This window comes from Calypte anna, chromosome 2, assembly GCF_003957555.1.
Source record: "Calypte anna isolate BGI_N300 chromosome 2, bCalAnn1_v1.p, whole genome shotgun sequence".
In the NCBI taxonomy this organism is placed as follows: Eukaryota; Metazoa; Chordata; class Aves; order Apodiformes; family Trochilidae; genus Calypte; species Calypte anna.
The window spans coordinates 5,628,012-5,650,016 of record NC_044245.1 but is presented as its reverse complement, the minus strand read 5'-3'; the positions used below and the strand labels follow the sequence as shown (position 1 = coordinate 5,650,016).

Sequence of the window (22,005 nt, the reverse complement as noted above, 5' to 3'; positions counted from 1 at the left end):
GATGTGTCTCTAGCCTCCAACATAACTTTTTAAAGTTTCCCCTATTTAGTCAGAAATTCAGGTTTTTTCCTCTTTTATCCCCCATAAGGAAAGGGCTCTGGTCAGCAGGCTTTAAAACCAAGTTTTCATACCATTGAACAACAGCTAAAAATGTCCCAGGATTTCTTCCACAAATTCATCTATTCAGCCCTTCCATTTCCTGATCCTACTTCCTAAGGATTGGAGTGGGGACAAGGCACAAAGCTCCTTTAACAGCTGCTGCATGAAAAGCAATACACACAGCAAGCTGTGGAGTCACAAGGTCTGCCTCCTACCCCTGGAGACCCAAATATTTTTGGGAGGCCCTGCCTTAGTAAGAGGAAAATACTCAACTTATAATGTGGCCTTATTTCAGTGTTTCATGTCAGATTATTTAAAGTGCAAGGAGGTGGCCATGATTCATGAGGCAATAGTGGCAATGCACATCACCACGCTGCAGCATCTCCTGCATGCTAAAGCATGTTCCTGCTGTGCTCAGAAACAGGAATTTCCCAAAAACTACCACGTGCAGATTACCCCAACTTGAATACAAGCTGGATCAGGTAGCAGAAGAAACAGGAAAGCCACTGAATCACACATCTCCCTGTCTTGACCCTGCCATGATGGGGAGATGAATGTTCATTCCAGGAAAGACACAATCAAACTTGAAACAAATAGGGCACAAAAACTGTCATACAGGACATCTTAAACAGCCCTTAATTTTCAAAAGACAATAAAAGACCCATGTTCTGGAGATGAGGGATGTATATCTGTACACACACAAAGTCCAAGGCATTCCCCTACACAGCCAGATCTCCAACACCACCCACAGCTGTGTTTGCAATGTGACACAGAATGAGAAAGTCAAGACAGCCAGGGCTCACAAGAGCCTTGCCAGCTCAGCTTCTTTGTACAAAACCTAGAAGAGAACAGTTTTAAGCATGGCCACCATAGAAAGAAAAAAATCTCTCCTTATTTCATACAGCTATTTCTACAAAATGGAGAAAAGTTATAGAATTAGGTACCTGCACACTAGAAACAGTCCTCTCAGCACTCCCTTGGTGATGCTTTCCAGGTTGCCATCAAATGGTGGATTTCACTGTGTCAGTTCCTGCCATTTGTTGCCCTGTGTGTGAGTTTTGTCCCACTTAGGTTTTCGAAAGTACCAAGCTTTACTTTTTAATGTTTTATAAGAACTCTGCAAGGCGTGATATAATTTGATTTAGTGAAAATGCAAATAATTTCTAATGCATAAGACATAGATGTCACAAAGAGAGCAGTTGTACACCTGTGCCAATGGTTAAGAGTCTGTTGCATTTTCACCTGATACAATTACTGCTGCAGACACTGAATGAAGATTATTCCCCCTGGAAACACATCAAATCCAAATGCTCCTGTCAACTCAAGAATTGCTAGAAATCATATTATTTGAGTGTGTAACTCAGTTACAGATCACTGACCAAAATCTGTCACTGCTGCTGAAGCTTTCAGAGATCACCCTGACCTCTGTCTCCTGTTCTTTGTGGGATTTTTCCTGCTTGTCATCTCCATGTAACAAAAGGGGGGAGAAAAACCTAAAAACTCACCTCCCTTTCAATGTGGTGCATAGTAGTTGTACCAGCATGTTGCTTTTCCCTTGGACTAAAGTGAAGTTACTTTGAGTACCTACAGGACACTCAGTGACAAAGTCCAGTGGCAGCACTTGGGTTCAAGGAGAATGATTGGGGACAGACACCTGAATTCAAACACACAGCAAGCACACAGCTTCAGGCATCACCCTGTGAGACACTTCAGGCACCCTGCAACACCCAGAACCCCTGAGAGCTAAGGCACTGAGCCTGGAGCTCCTGCATGGCCCCAGCACTCCTGTGCTCCCATCAACAGTGGCATTTACCAGAGTTTTAATTGCCAGGTTTTCAGGCTTCAGAGCAAAGATTGTCTTTACCCACTCTGAGGAAAAGTGCCTCCACAGGAGATACTGTTTCTGGCTGTCTGCAGATCTGGGATTTACATCTGGTTCTTATTTTCTCTCTGCAACCACAAGGAAACTTTAAAAAAAAAAAATACAATGAATTTCTGTATGATGCTGTGGAAGAAACAGCCACCAGGAGAACACAGTGGTTCACTCAACCACCACAGCATCCCCCAGACTGACTGCAGGGTACAGAGTGGAGATTTGGTGGTCCTTGAGCCCTTGACACTGCACAACAAGGGGCTTATTTGGGGGAACAAATTACCCAGTGCAATCCAGATTAACACCTTTTCTTCCCACCAAGACAATGAGTAACATCGTTATTATTCTGGTGACTAAACTGTTCACAAACTAAAGCTCTAGAATTGATCTAAACTACCTCTAAAGGTTATTTCTGCCCATCCTATATAGCTATAAAGGAGAACAAAATACATTTTTCTGTATATAAAATTCCACTTCCCACAAGCTGAACAATAGATAGCTTTCAAATTACTACTGTCCTGACTTAAAATCCAACTGGCAATTAGAGGCAGAAGGTTCCACATCCCATTATCCATCCCTTTCAATCCTCCCCTACCAAACTTCACCTCCAAAGCACAGTCCCCAAAACAAGATTTTAGCACTGGGGAGATGAGGGATGTGAAGTTCCCCAAGCAGTACTGCAGCAGAAACAAAACCATACAGTGTTCCAGCCATCAAAACAATCAGAGGCATACTGGAATCCAGTTCAACTACAAAACCTGCCAGTATGGCTATCAGTGCATTAATCAGCTACATGAAAATTAAGCTTGAGTCCTGCAGGACAGCTGAGTTCTGCCAAAACATATCCATCACCTCCATCTTAAACCTGAGACTCACTACTGGAGGACAAATCCCCCCCATATGCTGATGATGTGTATGTGAGCACCTACAGACATTCTCTTTTTTAGAAATATTTTCTTTTAGTACAGGTAAAACAGGCAGACAAACTTTGATGCTGCTTCAAAACTGTTCTAAGGTTCAAAAACTAAGCTTAACAAATTAAAATCAAACCCAAATACATTTATTTCACATAAAAACACAGCAGGAATATATATATATATATATATATATTTAGGGCCTCCTCAAAGCAACAGAGCTGCCACAGCACTGCTGCCCCACACTCAGAAAGCTGATTTTGAAATGACACCAAATCTCTCCCCAAAACATTCCTTATGAAGGCACAAACTGCTCTGTCTCTGCATATTGAATGTGCTGGTGCACCTCTCACCTTCTGAGAAGTAGAGCAGCAAGCAAATTAATAGTTGGATCACTGCCATGCCAATATTTCAAGTGCCTGCAACCCTAAACCTACTTCCTAAGCTTTGTTTTTACAAAAAAGCACAAGTATCACATTTATTATGCTGCAACAGGAGAATCTGATTATATTTGAGCAGCATATCATTTCACCTGGACTGAAATATTCAACAGTTACAACAGTTACACAACAGTTAATCGTGAACAGAAGATAAGCTCAGAGATAAAAATAGGGAGAAAGACAGAGAGACCTTGGAACAGTTCATTTGTGGAGCCTGCTATAAGGAGCATCACCTGAAAAAAGCTTTCTACTTCCCTCCAACGAGTGCTTTTATGCAATAAGATCTCTTGGGTTGGTTTTGTTTCAGTTTTATTTCCAAGTCATTCATCAAACTCCTCCTAATCCCCAAATATACAGAGGACTCTGAGTCCAAATGGGGAAGAGGTGCAACATAAGCTGTGTGTCACCCAGACAAGATTAGCCTGGGAGTGATCCCTCAGAGCACACCAGTCCTGCTTCACTACCATAAAAGAAATTTCTCCAAGCAGATTCCAGGAGGACAGCTTCATCTGAAGGTTTCCCAGTCCAGTCCTCTGTCCTCAGCATGCTGGCCCTGGTATTTAACTCAGTTAACATGAGCTGGTTTGCTAGGATTTCAAATTGCCATTGGGATCACCACACTACACAGAAAACCACAACAGGGACAGTGGCAGCTGGCACAGGAGAGGTGGCCAGGGACAGGCAGTGAGCTGCCAGCTCCCAGATACAGGAGGCAGTGGTGATTTTGGAGGAAGATGGGGATCATTTGTAATCATTATCTTGGTGTAGAGCCTTTCATGAAAACAAAACCAGTTCTGCCTTCTCCTTTGTCTTTTCAGTGAGGCCTCAGACACTGTTCTCCAATGGCTTTTGGAAAATAACATCATTTTGCATGATGTGAGAGACTTAAGCATTGCTGCTGAGCAGTGGCATCTATTCAAGTCTCAGACTGCTTCATTAGGAAAGTTAAAAAAAATAATAATCATTTAAAACTTCACTAGATATTTAGCTTTCTAGTCTCCTCTAGAGACTCTGTCAAACCAGTCTCCTGTCCAAAGCAGGGATTTACACTTCCATGCAAAACCAGCTCCCCAAACCTTAGCTGGAAGGGGCACTAAGTTCAAGGCAGGTTTACTCAGAGCAAGATACATCAGCAGCAGAAGTTCATTACGTCAGTCTTCCACGTGTTAAGTTAATTTACTCATTTAAGATGATGCATGATTTAAAAGTATCAAGCAGCTCCACTGTCTGACATACTCTGTGATCTCCCTGATGATGTACAGCAGGAACAAGCTGTCCCTGCTTCAGGTCAACAGTGCCCACAAAATTACATTTGGGTCCAGATACTCATCCTTCAGGCTTTGCCACCAGCCTGGCTGCCCAACTTCAGATGTGCTGATTACATCCAGTCCACCCACACTGTGCCTCTAACTTTACCAAGTCATTTTCTCTTGGTCTGATACAAATGGAGTTGTTATATTTAGTGTAACCAGCTGAAGCTGGATGGCTGCTTGCTTTGGGTTGGCCCTTCCAGAACTTCAGTTTTGAGGCTCCACAGCTGATCTTGGTTTAGCCTGAAGTTCACCCCCAACCACAGCTGCCCCACATCCCAGACCCTATATTCAGCAGCTCAGCCATCACCTGATGCAGTTTCCTTTAGAGTCAGATACTTTAAACTGACCCAGGGGACCAAAGTTCAGTTATTTTAAACACTTCCTCTCAGAGCATCTTTGGCACAACTGCAAGATTCCCACCTGCCATTCTCATCAAGCATGACCAGTATTATGACCCCTTGTGTTAAGCAAAATGGGAAAACCATATGGATATTCCTATGTATGAAGAAAGGTCCCATCTGCACTACAACTTTAAACTGTGTTTCTCTCAGCAGGATACACACATCTGGATAAAAAGCAAGGCAGCAGTATTAACTTCATTAAGGAAACACTCTTCATCCCTCAAAGGCATGCAAGCTTGCTTTCTGCCAACAGTTAGAAACCTATCCTTTGCCTGACAGGTAGGAAACTACACCACTTTCCTTCTCTACCATGACTATTGCCACTTCTATAGTTTCCCAGACTGCCCTGCCCCAACACAATGAGGTAAACCAAAGGGTTGGGTTTTTTTTTTCCTAATAAACCATTATGCAATTGTCAGAGCAGCCCCAAAACATAGGGCTGCAACATATGCAAAGTAGCTGATGCATAACTGCATCACAGGGCAATGACAGAGCTTTGGTTTCTTTGATGAAGTCCCCTAAAAAAGGGCAAAGTGACCCAAGGAAGCAGGAAGAGAAGGGTAGCAGTAGGTTTGCTTCAGTCTGCTTCCAGATAATGTAGCAACAGTTTCTTTAGAAGCAACACTGTGATCATATTTTTTTTAAGTCTAATAAAAAAACCCAACACATTAAAATACCCTCTATAACCTTTACCACAATCACCATGGTGCTGTTCACTGCAGTAAGTCAAATGGAGAGCCACTCTGTCTTTCAGTACAGAAATTACCATGTGACATCTTCAGAAAAACTGAAATTTCACAGGTTACTGCTGCTTTAACACCTACTTTGATTCCATTAGACAAGAAAAAGAATTCAGTCAAGTCAATCAGCTGCAAACCACAGATGTGCATGGGTTTGTAAGTTACTCAGGGCAATGGTGAACTTACTCAAAGTAAGTTGGTCTGTTTCTTTACTCTAACTTCCTGGAGCTGCCTGAAGTCTTATATCTAGAAAATAAAGTTAAGCAACCAGCTGTGAAATCATAACTGTCTCAATGAACAAAATCATTCTTGTTAAATTAGAATTTTAATAGACATGGGAGACAGAAATGGGATTTTTAAAAAAGAAAGGAATTCCACAACTGTTGCCAACCATTTCTTTCTTCTTAGCCCAAGAAAATCTACAAAAAGCAGCCAGTTTGACCAAAATTATGAACCAAATCCTTACTGGATTTTCTAATTTAAATAACATTTTGGCAAGAATAGTTCTGTCCTCTTACAAAGCAATCAGAAGACAACAGCAACTTAATCCAGCAGCAGTGCTTATAATGACATTGTACCAGACAACAGCCAATTGTACCAGCTCACAAAATTCCCAAGAAAGAAGAGGTGGTTGTTCCCAGCAGCAGTCTGTGGCTGGGATGATGTATATTACCCACAAGCAGTAAATTCTATTTTCAGCACATACTTAGGATTGGAAATCTCATTCTTTTTAAAAGCAGAACATAATGACTTAGTATCCTCTCTTCCTGAGCTCCACCACACCTTGACATTAGGGGAGAGGAAAACATGATTTAAAAATACCTCCTAAATGACACAGCAACACAGAAACCCACAAGTTTCAGTGATCCATCAAATCACAGACCATTAGTTTTGCCTACAGAAGTTTCTCCACTTGTTTCAATTTTTTTTAAATGAAATTACTCAAATTCAAATTTCATTATGTTGTTCTTGCAGCTACCCTTAAAATATATATATATATATATTTATATATAAATATATATAGAGAGAGAGCAAGGCTTAAAAGGCTCCTTATTAAACTAGTCAACACTTATGCAGTGCCCTTGGTGATTTGTAGCTCTGTAACAAAACCAGCTGAAATTTTCCAGCTCCAAGAACCACCCTTTGCAGCTGGTTGCTGACATTTGGAAAGAAGTTCTCTGTATCAGAACTTGCAGTATCTCAAACTTTACCCAAACTTGGCCTAGTCGTAGTACTTTCTAAAGCAGCAGCCACTATATAGATATTTGAATTATGAGTTTGAATTATTTATTTTCTTCTTTCTATGCCCTTACAGCTGGTTGCAGGATGAGACTGCATTGCTCAGCTTCTCTGTTTCAGTGACACATTTTGGAACAAAGATGAGAAAAACAAATACCTGTGGATTTGTCCATTTTTATGCAGGTAGTCCAGCCCTTCCAGCACCTCCTTAAGGATTGTGGCTATACAAGGTTCATCCAGGACACCAGTCTTGTGCTCTCCTTTGGCCACAATGTGCTTTATAATATCCAAAACAGAGCCTACAGAAAAAGAGTTAAACACATTAGTTTAAAACCAAATTGATTCACAGTTTAGTGTACTCTGTAATCACTCAATATACAAGCCTAAGGAATTTACTGGGAGGGGAAGCAATGATGGTCAGGGATGGAGTCAGCAGCTGAAACCTTTGCTGCAGGAAAGCACAGGAATGATGCATGCCCAGCAAGCATCCTTACAGGGGTGCAGACCCTCAAAGGTGGGCTGTAAAATCCCTGGCATCACAAGTAACTGAGAAAGTATTTGAACAAGCCCAAACATGAAGTGTACATACATAGGACTCTGGGAAGGGTTTTAAGTAGATGATGACACTACAGCTGTTTTAATACTGAGTACTGGGAAAAGCAAGAGGGGGAAATGGAAAAAGCAAGGGGCTGCCAGAGCTCACAGGCTGAAGGCAACACACTTATAAGAGCTGGAAAGAGTCTAATTTTATTAAGCTTGATGCAGAAGAGTCAAAAAGAAAATCTAATGCTTTCAGGGATGACTAAAAAAAAAAGTGGAAATTATTAAACTGAGAACAGATGAGGCTGAATTCTGACAGTGTCACTTCACTGTGTGCAAAACTGGAATGGCTTAGCTCCTTCCCAAGAAACATCATGCTGAGTCTCTCTCCCAACCATGGTGTGAATTACATCATCTTGCATGACAAACCACACTTCATAAAGCAAACCACCTCTTTGAATTACACCCAGGAATAAGTGGAATCAATGACTAGTAACATGCCTCTTGTGCAAGGTCCTGTTTTCATGTTATCTTGGGTACTGTATTCTTTGTATTTGCATGTGGACTTCTCAGAACTATACTTTTATTGCTCCAGCATGGGATGTCTAAGCCTCTTCTCCAGGCTTGTGCTATTTAGCCCCTCCAAACTTGGGTTTCTGTGGTTTAATGACTGGATAGTCAGAGCTAGGAGGGTTTTTACAGCTATGGACACAAAGAGATGTCAGCACTACTGGGAAGTTCTTAAAGAATGAGAAAAGCAGGCACGACTGCAAAGCAATAATTCCAGCCTTGGTTTTCTTTGAACAGTTAACTTACAGGAAAAGAACATCTCAGTAAGAACTCAGCTAGTTTAGAAAAGCTGAAAAGTTCATTCTTCCTAACTTGCAACCAAAAAAACCCCATGAGAATCAAATTATTTCTGTATCTGAAGAACAGTAAAAGCTTAGAAATTTGCTCTCGTTGGTTTGGTCAATGGGGAAATAAATTCCACCCTGTAAATTCTGGAAGTAAGCAGAAAAATATGATGGAGGTTATTGGTTTTCCTTTTTATCCCCAAGGTCCCAGTTAACAGAAAAGCTTCCTCCTCTTTAAAATTTATGAACTATCCTATATTATTTTCTTGGTCAAAGCAAACATGCAGATGGGTTTTGCTTAGCCAAGGATTTCACTTTTGGATTCTCACATGAAGAAAAAAAAAAAAGGGGGGGGGGGTAAGGGAGCTTTAAGGTTCAAATCTGAAGACAACATGGAAAAGTTTGTTTTGCACAATTTGAACTGCAGAGGAAACAATTACACAGGTGCATGGTGTCCCTTGGTTTGTGGGAAATGATGTGCTGAATTCATCCAGCAGCTTGGAGGAGTTAGGAATCACTATTACCAACTCTGACCAGTCACACACTTGCCACCTTCTCTGGCCCACCAGCACCTGTGATCACAGAATACACCAAGTCACCCACTAAATGTCCCCCAGAAAAATTAACTGAGGGGGGCAAAAAAAAACCTGAACACATCTATTTGGTTGGTAGTGAGAAACTCTCTGAACTGAGGAGTTTCAGAGCTGATGAAAAGAAGGATAAGAAGGAAGAAAATATTTGAATCCTCCCCTACATTTTATGCAAGGATATTCTTAGCAGTGTTGTCTTTTCTTTACCATGTCTGAGCATGGAGTAACACTCATCTTCCAGCCAGCTTTGACTTGGGCCTTAATTAGTTAGGCAAAGGTTTCACTCAGCCATAACTCAGGTTACGACATTTGTTGGACTTCATACATGGGAGCAAGATTATCTACACCAAAGGAACCTGCAAAACCCCAAGACAGAGCCTTCTCCACTGGTATCTTGCCTCTAGGTTCTAGTGTTTAACAACAGGATCCTCTGCTGTGTGTCATGAGGACTTACCTGGGATTCTAGAAAGTACGTGCTTACAACCCACAATGTTCTTATTTTGGAAAAGAATTTGTGACATGGAAGAAAAAACTCGCCAAAAAATCCTCTGTTCAGGTTTTTGCTCTCCAATGTGCCTTTATCTGGAGAACAAACTGTCACTTGTTTTCAAAGTCCAGTGAAAATATCTGGTTCTTCACGTACTCGTTTTGTCCTCTTCCCACCCACAACTCTGCTAACAGAGTTTGTTCAAAAACATTCCCCTCTCCTGCAAAGGGCTCAGGGAACATGAGGAGGCAGATCATATGGTGCTCAAATTCATTTGGTCAAAAAAAACCTCTGTTAAGCCAAGTCAGAGGTTGTGTTTAACCCAGAAAAAGGGGTGGGAGTTAAGCAGACAAAATGTCATGCACAGAGCCAGCCCTCATTGTGAAAGGGCTGATTCACACCCATGCTGTATCTGCTCCCAGTCCTGAATGCCACTTTCTAAGAAAGTTTTTAATCCACTTTCACATTCAGCTGTTCAAAGAAGTGGAAGAATTTTCCAGTCTTCTACAGAAAGCAGACCAGCAGAAAGGCCATCAGCAAAATACTTTGGTTCAGGAAACAGCAGATGAGCAACCTTTATTCAACCTTCCAGTTGAATACAGTGTTATTTGAATCATCCCCACTTTGTCTACACAGAGAAAAAAGTTCTACTCCTGGCACCACAACACCACATTTTACACATCTCAGATCAGCAAATTTGGGATCAGCAAATACTGACTCCTGACTCAATTGCAACTCCATTAAGTACAGCACCACGGGATATGAAGAACAAAGCCAAGCTGCATTTCCATATTCTGCTTCATGACATGTCCTAAATCTTCTGTCAGTCCAGCTCAGAAAGCCTGATGTGGAATAACTGAATACCCAGAACCCCAAACAGAAAACCACAGCTGAGCACAAAGCCACTTGGGAATTTTGCTGCTGAAGCAAACACTTTTTGGTAGAGGCAGAGATGCAGTTAATTTATCAGGCTGATGCTAAAATGCAGTCACTGCTCCCAAGGATCTCAGGTATGTGTGGGACACACTTAATCAAAGGCTAAGACCTCCACTACCTTAGGGTGTAGAAAAATTCTCTTTTCTACCAGCTGTGTTACACTTGAACAACAGAGAGTAGGTCAGAGCCTCATACTTAGCCTAAGGGGAAAAATGACCATTTTGCACTAAGTGGCCTATTCCAAATCCAGTAATAGGTTAACTGATAGAAATCAACTGGAAACAAGCTCAGCTGAACTGGAACCAAAATCCCATTTATGCTTTACAAATCCATCATCCTGTTTCAAGCACCAGCACCATCCCAGTTACTGCCAAATTCTGAGCCAGCTTCCAAACCAGTTTAAGAGCACCTGGAGAAGTTAAAAGCACATCTGAACATATCAGAATCTCTGCTTAAATAGAGTTTTGGTAGGGATTTGTGCTCCAAGGGCAAACTGCTCAATCTCGTTGTGTAAAACAAAGAATCTCCCATAAACTAGTGACATAAAAGGCACCCACTCTGTATTAGAAAACACTTGAAATTTTCAAAAGGAAAAACATCCACTGCTAAGTCTTTTTAAAAAAAAAATAATAATTTTTTTAACTCTTCTGTTGAATAAAACTTTAATTTCAGCTAACTGAAGTACTCTGGTGTGTGCTATACATGGTACAACATTTGATTGCAACAGCTCCCAGTGCACAAGTAGAAGCTGCAGACAGGTACACAGAACAGGGGATCAGGTTTAAGCTAAAAGAGAAATAAATTAAGTTTGGCTGAGGCTGATTGGAAAGCTCTTCCGAGCCCAGCAGGGGAAGCGTATCAGGAAAAGACAAAACAAGACAGAGGGAAGAGCCAGAACTGGAGCCTAAAAGTAAATAATGCTGTCATTAATAAGGATGTTTAAAGAAGTCTGGTGATGAGCAACTGATTTCAAATACCAATAGAAGACAAAAAAAGAGAGGACATTGAGATTGATGTGGGGGGGAAAAAATTATAAACAAATTCTTGCTCAAATATACACTGAGCAGCACAACAAGAGGAAGTCTTCAAGATATTGTGCAATCTGATAAAGCATTTCACATCATTTATCATTAATTAAAATGTCTCAGCATATTCTGACACCAATCACAAACCATATTGTACTGTAAAGCAACTGAAAGTTTATGGGTTTTCTGCTCAAACTCACAAGCTTCCTACTCTGCTCTGAACGTTGCTAATGCAATAGCTCCCAAAAACAGGGGCAGTAATGGGAATCACCCAGATACAGACTGAACTTTACCTGATAAAACCCAACCTGAAACTCTTGGAGGTCGAAGACAAACATGCAGTGAGCACCTTTTTCTGGAGTCCTTACTGCTCACACCAGTTCTGCAGCAGAGAAACTGATGTCTGTCCAGAAGCACAAAGGAACAGAAACTGTTGGTCCCTCTTCTGCCCCAAGGAGTGAAAAGCAGGAAGCCCCACAGTTTGCCTTTCCCATTTTGGCATAACTAAACTCTAATTAGGCCTGACTTCATCTACAGAAGCCACTTCTAACTTTGCAGAAGCAAGTAGTTGGTTTCCACCCATGACAACAATATCTGAGTGTGAAAAGACAAGAAACCCACGAGCAGCCCAACAGCCTGAACTTCTGGGAGGGATAATATGGACATCAAGCAGACCATTTGCAAGTAAGTGTCTTGAAACCTATTCTATGCAGTCCTGGTCTTGCAACACCACACATACCCAGTAGAAACTTCAACACCTGGTGCTGTGTGATACTCCAAACCTTTCCTTCAGCAGCAAACTGATATGAAAAAGTTCCCTGGTTCACCAGCTCAGTCATATAAATGCATCAGCTTACAGAGCCATATTGTAAATGGGATCACTGCAGTAATTGGGATTCCAGTTTTCCAGGGAAGGTGGAGACAGACCAGCCAGGAATTTAAACCAGCATCACTTTTGTGTAATCACACCCTCGGGGCAAGAAGCCCTAATTGTTCCACTGATTCACTTTCAACACAAAGCCACCACAAACATCAACACTTCCTGTTCCAAAATCCAGAGCTGGATTCTTGGAGTTCACCTACATCAGCAAGCAGACAAAATGGCATCTAGGAAGCCTGCTTCTGATTTTCCTTCCCAGAAGAGGAAAGAAGGATCCAAGTGACAGCCCTCAGTGACACAGCTTAATGATTCAGTACATGGGGCTGAAACAGAGGAGGGTACAAAAACCTGAGCAGAAAGGAAAGTTTGTTTAGAACGAGATACAGGGAAATGCAGGGATATCACAGCTGGAATTTACATACCCCCAAAAGGCAAAAAGCAATGTACAGCAGAGCTAGGTGTTGTGAGAACCACATTTTGCATGTTGTACTATAACTTAAGTGAAAGGACAAAGATACAGGAGAAGTTAAATGAAAATTCCTTTGTCTGGCATGTTGAATAAGAAAAAAAATAGTACTCTAAAACTTAATTTCCAGCAAAAGCAGCAGGTAACAGCACCTGTACTGATCTTTCATTTACAGGTTTGGCATAATAGGCTGGGAAACAGCACTGGGGATCACTACACTACATCAAACCTGATGGACACTGATGCTGAACATGCTGCATCTTTGAAAGTGGGAGTTGGGGAAGTTGGCAGGGTTCATTGCTGCTTCTTTTAAGACACTTCAGCAGAAGCCAGAGGTTTTAGTGAGCCTGCCAGAGCCAAGAATTAAATCTGCATCTTGTCAGCCTCTGACAATGGAAGAAAATGTGAAAGAAGAAAGAACAGCTGCCTGGATTCAGTACTTCTGAGTCTGAGGAATACAGATAGAGCAAAAGAAGACAGAAGTAAAAGAAAGAACAAGTTACACAATAAAAAGGAAAATACATCTCAGTAGCCTGCTGGGGTGTCTGGTTTTGAAGTTTCTTCTTAACCCTGGCTAAACCACCTTAGCACAGCAGGAGGCTTAAGGAAACTTTCACTTCTTGATGCTTTCCTTTCCACTAGGGCACATGCCTGGATGTGTAAGAAATAGAATAATTTATATTATATTGCTTCCCACCTTAAAGGGGGCAACACAGCCTATTGCAACTGCTCTGCAAACAGGTACAGTCCTTTCTTATCTTCTGCCTCTGACTTGCCCTTGCCTTATTTGAGCTTGTGTCTCTATAAATAAAATCAAAAACCCTCCAGATAGACTCAAAATAGTATAGCTGTCTCCTAAAAAAATAATTCAATATTAACCCAAGGCTTTCTAAGAACCTGTGGCTTACACTGTGATCATAACTCACTGCTGGAATTAGGAGTGGCCAGATCAGAAGCAGAACAAGATGTCCTGTCTGACTGGTAGAAACCCAAGACTTGCCATACCTCCCTTTTGGTCTGGCTTGCTGTATTGCTGGCCAAGCACCATCAGATAATCTAGGTCAAAGGTTGAAGAAAGAGGCTGATTAGATAATCTTAAAAACTTTTTGAAAATAAAAAATTTCAATACAATAATCTACTTAGCAAATTTCATTAGGAGGAGCCTTCAATAGGCAGAAGATCCGAGAGCCCTATCTGGAAATGTTTCAATATTTAAAGGATCTGCACAGTTTAGAAACATTTTGGAGGTTTCATCTGCTGTGAGCTAGGACAACAAAAATTGTTGTGTGATGTAGCAAGCAACCACAGATGGCTGTTTCAAATAAGCAACTGTTTTGTGGACTTCACTATGGCCTGTGTCACCTGTGAAATAAGAGCTCTTCTTAAAACCAGCAGGAATATAAAGGAGCAAAGAGGTCACAATAAGAAAAAAGCTCCAGAACAAAAGGACAGCTGCTCCTCTTCCTGCTAAAAAGCCACAGGAGTTAGGAAGCAGGACTGAGCTTCAGATGTCTTTAAAAAGGCATGAGTAAAATTCATGACAGAGGAATGCCACTGAGGCAAAGAGCAGGTCAGCAGTTGTCTAGAAATAGCCATTGGAGTTTAGTTTGGAGTAACACTTGGACCAAAAGGCCAGGCTGCTAGCTGACACTGCTGAGCTTCAATCCCTGCAAAACCCTTTTTTCAGAGAGGATCTGAAATATCTGCTGAAGGGAAAGAGCAGACACTTCACAAACCTGACTCAGGCAGACGTCACCAGATCTGAAAGAGGGTGTCAGAGAACTGGACACACCAGCACCTCTTGTCACTACCAGCTGGATACCATCACAGCCACATTTCTGCCATCAGCAACAACTCCACTCTACATCTGCCAGCTCAAACTGCCTTCAGCAGTCACTTCAGCCTCAGACTTGGCTCTGATGCAGATGAGCAGCTTTACTTTTTACTCCCTAAAAGCTCATCAGTACATTACCTCCTCACAGCTGACAACTTCCAAAGATGAAACATGGCATCTTCTACCAAAGCAGAAACAAATAGTTGAGTTTCAGCAACAAAGCCTGTCAGGATATCCAGCTACCTTGGAGGGCACTGGTCAGCTGCTCAAAGGAGCAAAGCACCAGTATCAGACAATAAAACTTCATGCATTTAGAGTATTTTCCCCTAGAGACATTTCTAAAATACTTGCATAACACTTGTTAAGATTAACAAAATGACTGTGACCAGAAAATAAAGTGAACTCAAAACAGCAACAACAAACAAAAAAGGCTTGCATGACAGACTGGTCTGTCTTAGCAAGTGTAAGTAAGATGAAATTAAAACTTTTCTGCCTGAAAACACATGCCAGCACACACTGACACTGATGAAAGAGAAGCAGTAAGCTTCTGAACTTTTACCCAGAAGAAATTCTCAAGTACAAAAGCCACAGTTGAGATACAGAAAGGCCATCAAATCAGACTTTGTATGTGGTTATTGGGATGTACAAGTCTCAGACCATGCTCTCTGAATAGTTAGAATAAAGGCGTCAGTCTGCACCCTGTTATTTTTTTCATCTTCTTTCTGGTTTATGAAAACAGCTCAAAGGTTTTTCCTGTTGAGAAAGCCAGATTATTTTTTGTCCCACTGGACAACAGATGACTACCAACCTAGCCAATTTATTGCTGATAAGAAATAAGCTGAAAGGAATGAGAAGCAGTTCTTACAGCATTTTGTTACATAAATCACTCAGCCTAAAAAGACCCGGAAATAGTTTCATTAAAAGTGAATGAAAAAGCTCTTCAGTCAGAAGGATCCAATGCACAAACTTCTTCACCCATCCTCAACATTATCCTGTAGAATTTGCCTGCAGGATCTAAAATGAGATTTCTGAAGAACAGCCATGAAAAAAAAAATATTAAGTGAAAACAGCTGCAAAATACCTCTCAAGGTACCTTCCTGCATGGAAACCTTCCCAGGTACATTTATACCCACAGCAAAACTGCTTCCACTAAGCTGGCAGGGGATTCTTTTCTACACACAAAGGGCAGTCACATCCTTAATGACCTATTATGAGTCCTCTCTAAGAGAGGGTATTGCTTAATGACACATGAAACATTAAAAACCCTTTAAAACAGACTTAAGTTGACATGAAATTTGATTGTCCCCAAGAGAATTGCTGAAATTCTCTAAATATGATCTTCATATATATGTTTTATGGTCATTGTTCAACTCTTGTGGAAAAAGCCAACAGGTTTAGTCAGATTTTTCCAGATTTTTCCACATCATCTTCTCACATTTTGCAGTTCTATTAAGCCAAGAACAGAGAAGCCAAGTTTTGGGTTTTTTAAAGCAAGAAAACAGTTGGGCTTCTTTCAGATTTCAATTCCTTTTCACTAGGGTGCCAGGAAAATCATGTCTTCCTGAAGACAGGCCTAAGATTTAGCAACAGTGCTCTGTTATCATCCAGAGCTTGTTTCTCTTTCTTGTCTAAACTGCAACTTAAACAGGGATCCTGGAAAATATTATTACATCAAGTAAGCATTACTGATAAGAAGTTTTCAAACGCCCTCTCTCTCTCTCAAAATAAAAAAAAAGAAAAAAAAAAAAAAAAGAAAAAAAAGAAACCAAAGCAAAAACTTTCTCCAGTTTCCAAGCAAGTAAATCCAGAGAGTGGAAAGTTTCCCTGGCTCTGTGTTAACTAGGTGGGGTAACCTGAAACTGCCCCAAGTATTCCCAGTTATTCTGTCAACTAGAACAACCGGTTAAAATTACTATATGAAATACTCAAGTGAGCCATTCAGCAAACACATACAACATAACTCTATGAAATGGTGTAAAATTGACAAAATAGGAAGGGGGAGGAAGCTAGCACAGTCATGCAGTCAGGTGTTACTAGCACAGGTGTTCATAGCACAAAAAGCTACTTCTGAATGGAAGGGGTTGAAGTTAAATATTGCTATTCAAATGTCTCAAGCTTAGGAGGAACACAAGGGAAAAGGGTATTACAGGAAGACAATTTTTTTACTTAGCTTTTTAGGGTCAAGAAATTGGACCACTCACCTCCACTAAGTAACTTCATCACCAGCCAAAGCTCATCTTTCACCACAAATGATGTGTAGTAAGATACAATGTTGGGGTGATGGCACTGACTCATGGCTTGAATTTCTTTCTGTTGAGAAAAATAAAGCATTAGCAATTGGACTCAGTGATTATTATTCATCAGGCACAGAAATAATCTTCCTTGAGACACCATGTTCAAAGAAGGTGCAAAGAAAAAGGATACCTGGATGCTAAACATGGAAAACTCAGACATACTCCAAACACTCAGCCTGCATAATATTAGGGCCCAAAGTTATTTGACTTGGCTCTGCCTGTCTGCCTAGAAGAAATAAGTTGACCAAAAACCCCTTGGGGCAAGGGCAACACTGTGGTCATAATCAAAACACCTGCATGCAGCTGCACCAGGGTATACCTAGAGTTTGTAACCTAAAGTTCATGCTGATTCCTCCTTTCAGTGGGACATTACACAGCAGATGCTTCATCAGTTAAAGACTATAATTTGGATGAGAAAGGGAAATATTAGCCCCTGGGAAAAAGACCTCTGATTCCTAATGTTCCTTCCCAGCAGGAAAGCAGATGGCTTAGCTCAATCATGTTGAAGACACAAAGGACAGGTGCCTTTTGTCGTAGTGGAAGAAGGTGAAACCAGTTTAATATTAGAAAGTGGTTAGCTCTGCAGATGGAGTGAAAGATGAAACATGCCCTGGTATTAAACTGACTGAGCCTTGCCCATGCTCCTTATTAGATTCAGTGATGGTTTGAGGTTTTCCCGGTTACAGGGGGAACAACAGCACAGAAAACATGACAGATTTTTCATTATGAAAGCACAAATCATTGGTTTGGACAGAAGACATCAAATAGAAGAATCCATCCATTAAGCCAAGCCTGACACCCAGCACTATATCCAGCTGGGTCTTTGTGCTTCAGCCATGCCTGCAAACCTGTCAAGTTGGAGGGTGCAACTTCACCCCCAGAAACTCATCCCCTGAGATCCTGAACTTCTCCTCTCAACTAACAAATTCCTTCACTGAACACACAAATGCCACCTTTCAAAGGTTCAGTCACAGTCCCCTCCCCCATGCCACCAACTCAGCCAAGCTCCATAACCCCAAACACACTCAGAAGAGCAACAAGGGCCCTTTACCCCCTGATCCTTTCCTCCCCAATACCAAAGAACAAGAGAAAGCTCCAAGAAGAATTTCCCCATGTCAAGGATACCCCAAGGATGCAGCATATTCTTCTCCTCCTCATGTACAAAGCTCTGCTTGTGCTTGAGCAGAGAGTAAAAGGCCCACACTGCTTCTCTCTTGGCAAGCTCTGAGCTGGCAATCACAGCTACAGAGAAACAGACTTATGTTGATTTATCCACTTTTACTGCTTTTCAGGGAATAGGTGCATTTGAGGAATTAAACACAGTTGGTTCCTCTTTCTGCTTCACAAGAAGAGGCACCAACTTTCCAGGAAACTCCAATAAGCAGATTAAAGAAGAATCCTTCTAAACAGGAAAGGGTATTTAAAAAGTGGGGAGTAGGCTGTTCATCTCAGTGGAACATACTCATTGAGTAAAAACCACTCTGTGCAAATAAATACAGCCCTGAAACAATATCCTCTGCTTATTCTGACAGCTCCAGCTCCCTTCCTTGCAAACACTCCCTTGTGTCAAGCTGTTTTTCAAAAAGGAAATAAATCAGCACCTTTGGAGTTTTCTAATGCCTTCTAGTCAAGTTCCTTCAAAATTAAGAAAAAAGAAGAAAAACCCCCACAAAAAACAACCACACACACAAAAAAAACCAACCAACACCCACCACACAACCTCAACAGGCAAAGCTGCCAACAAAAATGCTCTTTTTACTTCTCTGCTCCAAATTTCTACCAGGGGATGGATGGGAACTGGAGCCCTGGATAGCACAGGTCAAACTCAATGCCTGATTTGTGCCCAGTCACACACTTTGCACAAAACCCAGCTCCCAGCTGGTTGGGAAGCTCTGGGAGGCTGCTGGCTGTGTAAATGCAACACTAGATTCACACAACCTTTCCAATCACTGAGCTCAGAGCTTTGAACCCATTTGCTTACCCTGGGATCTTTTTTAATTCAAGAGCACTTAGTTCCTAATTACAGCATCCATAAACTTTCTTGGTCATTGAGCTTGAAACTTGCATTCACAGCCTTGGGCTTTAAAACCATTTTACTATTTTTTTTCCTCTTTTAAACATGCAAGCAAATTCAGATGCCTGAGTTCTCATCCTGACAATTAAAAAAAAAAAACAAAAAAAACAACTCACACACAAATGGCACCAGAGAAAACACATGTGGAAAGAATCAAGTAGGATGCTGGCTTATCAGCCCAGACCTGCCCAGAAACCACCATTCTCAGAAATGACCCAGAGGAGCTGTTTTTATCTTTTCCTAGCTAGACTGCTCAAAATATTTTGAACCAGCTGCCTGGGAGATTGAGAGTAGCACAAGAAATGTACACAAACTTTTCATATTTTATACACATTAGTGTATCCCACAGGAATTCAGGAGATGGTGAGACAAAGTCTGGACCATGTTTACTGAAGAGCCTCAACCTGGATCAGATCTTTGCCATTCAAGCAGCTCTGTACTACAGCATTTTGCAGGCATTCCATGATGCTTAGTTACTATTTCATTATTTTCCAACAATTTCCCATCTCATTTATTGCCAATCTGTTCCCTGGGCTGGGATGCACAGTTTAAAAAAAAAAAAAAAGAAAAAGCTCATATGTCATATGCTTTAGTGCAAACAGATGAAAAATATATAATCACAAACCTGATCTATGCAATTAAATACCTGTCAGCCAGTGGATGTGTAGTACAGGCAGACTAAACCATTTCTCACACACTGGAGCACAGCTCTGAATAATTAACTGCATCACAACCCCTGATTTCCACTGTTTTTACATTATTAACAATAAGTAATGACAACACAGGGCAGATTTGCCCCCTCACCCACAAACCCCCATCCCCTTTTCCATTGTTTTCAAGGCCAATCTCACACAGGCTACATAGAAGCTTTGTTCTTCTTCAGCCCACAGAGGGTACCAGCATCCTGGAGGCTGAGACACAATTGTTTTAACCACTTGTGGCAAATCACTGTGGGCTTCGTGGTTAAAACACTTCCTTGCTTAGCTGAAACCAGGCTAATTCCCTGCTACATCCAACAGTGGATGCAGCAGGAGAAATGCAAGGGCTGAAGAGCTGTGGCTGAGGCAGGAATCCCACTGAAGCAGCACCAGGAAGCTCTGCTTAAAAGCAGAGTTGCAGAAAGAGGGAGCAGGAGGAGATAAAAGGCAGAAGTAGCCCTGTGTGTGTAGTTCACACAGCTTTAACACATTTTCTGAAGTTTTGCAGCAAGTCTGCTCTTCTCCAAACACAAGAGTCAAAAGAGACAAGGATTTCCTGTCCCTACCTCCTCCTTAACAAGACTGCTTATCCACAAATTACACAAACAAGTAACCAAGTTACAGCTGTGCTCCCCTCACTTTCACTAGCATCAAAACCATACTGGAAGAGTCTTAATAGAAATCTCAGCAAATTCTACACCTCTGTAATAATGTCAGTGCTGAACATCAGAACTTATCTGAGCTACTCTATACAAAGTTCTAAGATGGAAATGTTGCTCTGTCAACAGGCCTGGGCCACTTGACACAAGCTCCTCAAACCAACTGCAGATCAGCTCTTAGATCCAGATGGATACTGGGGCCACAACCCCATATCAGAGACACAGCCTCCCTGCCAACTCCCCATTTCAGGATCCAGAATTTTTTTTTCCTTCCTGATAAGTGTTTCCAGCACTTCTGCAGGCAATCCAAGCCTTTCAAGGCATGAGAAATATTATTAAAACTGCTGTGAAGTATAATTTAGAATCACAAGAAAATTTGTCTCATGTGAGTCAGGCATACTTTGGGGAGGAGGTTTATTTGCCCACTGACATCCAACTGAAGTTTGAGTTAACAGGAGCAGAAACACAGAGCAGGTAAGGCTGTTTAAAGCTCAACTTCCCTACTGGTGTTTTCTGTTCACATCATCAGCTTATACTCTGTTTATCTGCCCCTGAGGCACATTTCAAAGACTCCTGCTCTCAAATATGAGGATGAAAATCATACTTTATTTACTTTTACTTCCTACATGTTGACATGAACTCAGAGATACAACACAGCAGCAGTGTGCTTTTTATGTGGCTACCTACAACTGCAAAGGGATTCAGAAGAAAGCTCTCAGCTTGGCTACTCTATAGAATTCAATAGAGCTGGGGAGGGAAAGCATGCCTGGGGGGGAAATAGAAGCAGGTCAGACGTGATCTCCCCCTTCAATACACCAATGCTCCAACCAGGGCTGGCAAAGAACTTAATCTCTCAGCTGAAATCTCCAGGCAGAAGGCACTAAAGCTCTTCTTCATCCTTTTAAAGCAGGATTTAGAGCTCTCGTCCTACAGGCAGTCATAACTCTTCAAATTTTGCTCCAAGTGAATTTCTATTGCTTTAACTAAGAGGCTGTGAAACTGAGAATATTCATTCCTTTTCTTTAAGATCAGCATAAAAAAATGTTCCCCTATCACAATCAACTTCAGAGGGTTTTTTTGAAGGAGAAGAGGGAAGAGCACAGAACTCAAAATCAAAGATTCTGATCCAGTTTCCATGTCCACATTACCCAGTTCAAATCCTTACCTCAAGATGAGGCTACAGAATTTAGACTAGCACAGCTAGGGAGGGCTTACATCCAAGGTGGAAAAGAAATAGTTCTGGAAGTGATAAAAAATTTTACCCATAAAGCAATCTTAGGTGATGGGAACAATCCCCATGGCAAGTCACTCAATAGCTGCCCACTTCAATGGCTTTATTTCAGCACCATTCAGGGGTTGTTCTCCCTTTCAAAGTATTAGTGATGATGTACTGAAGGAAGCAGATCTCTGAACTGCTATTGTAGAACAGTTCCTAAACACTCCTTTTCTTGGTGTCAGCCACAAAGCAAACAGACAAGTGACTGACTCATTTCACAGATAAAAGTGAAGCCAACTTTACCCACTTTGCCAATTAACATATTACTGACCCCTTCAGCTCAATACCCAGTGCTTACAGCTCAACTATGTCTTAAATTTGTGAGTATTCCATACAGTCAACTGGAAATCCTTCAAAGTTATTTACATGCTCA

The 22,005-nt window shown here is 41.3% G+C and overlaps 1 protein-coding gene across 1 annotated transcript in view; it reads right to left on the bottom strand.

Moving 5' to 3' along the window:
* Positions 1 to 22,005, bottom strand: part of OXSR1 (oxidative stress responsive kinase 1) — an 84,798-nt gene that overhangs the window by 37,776 nt on the left and 25,017 nt on the right. The window contains exons 3-4 of the mRNA XM_030446080.1: positions 16,833 to 16,941; positions 7,177 to 7,318 (exon numbers count right to left, since the gene is read on the bottom strand). Coding sequence (XP_030301940.1) covers positions 7,177 to 7,318; positions 16,833 to 16,941 — 251 coding nt within the window. The remainder of the gene's footprint in view (positions 1 to 7,176; positions 7,319 to 16,832; positions 16,942 to 22,005) is intronic.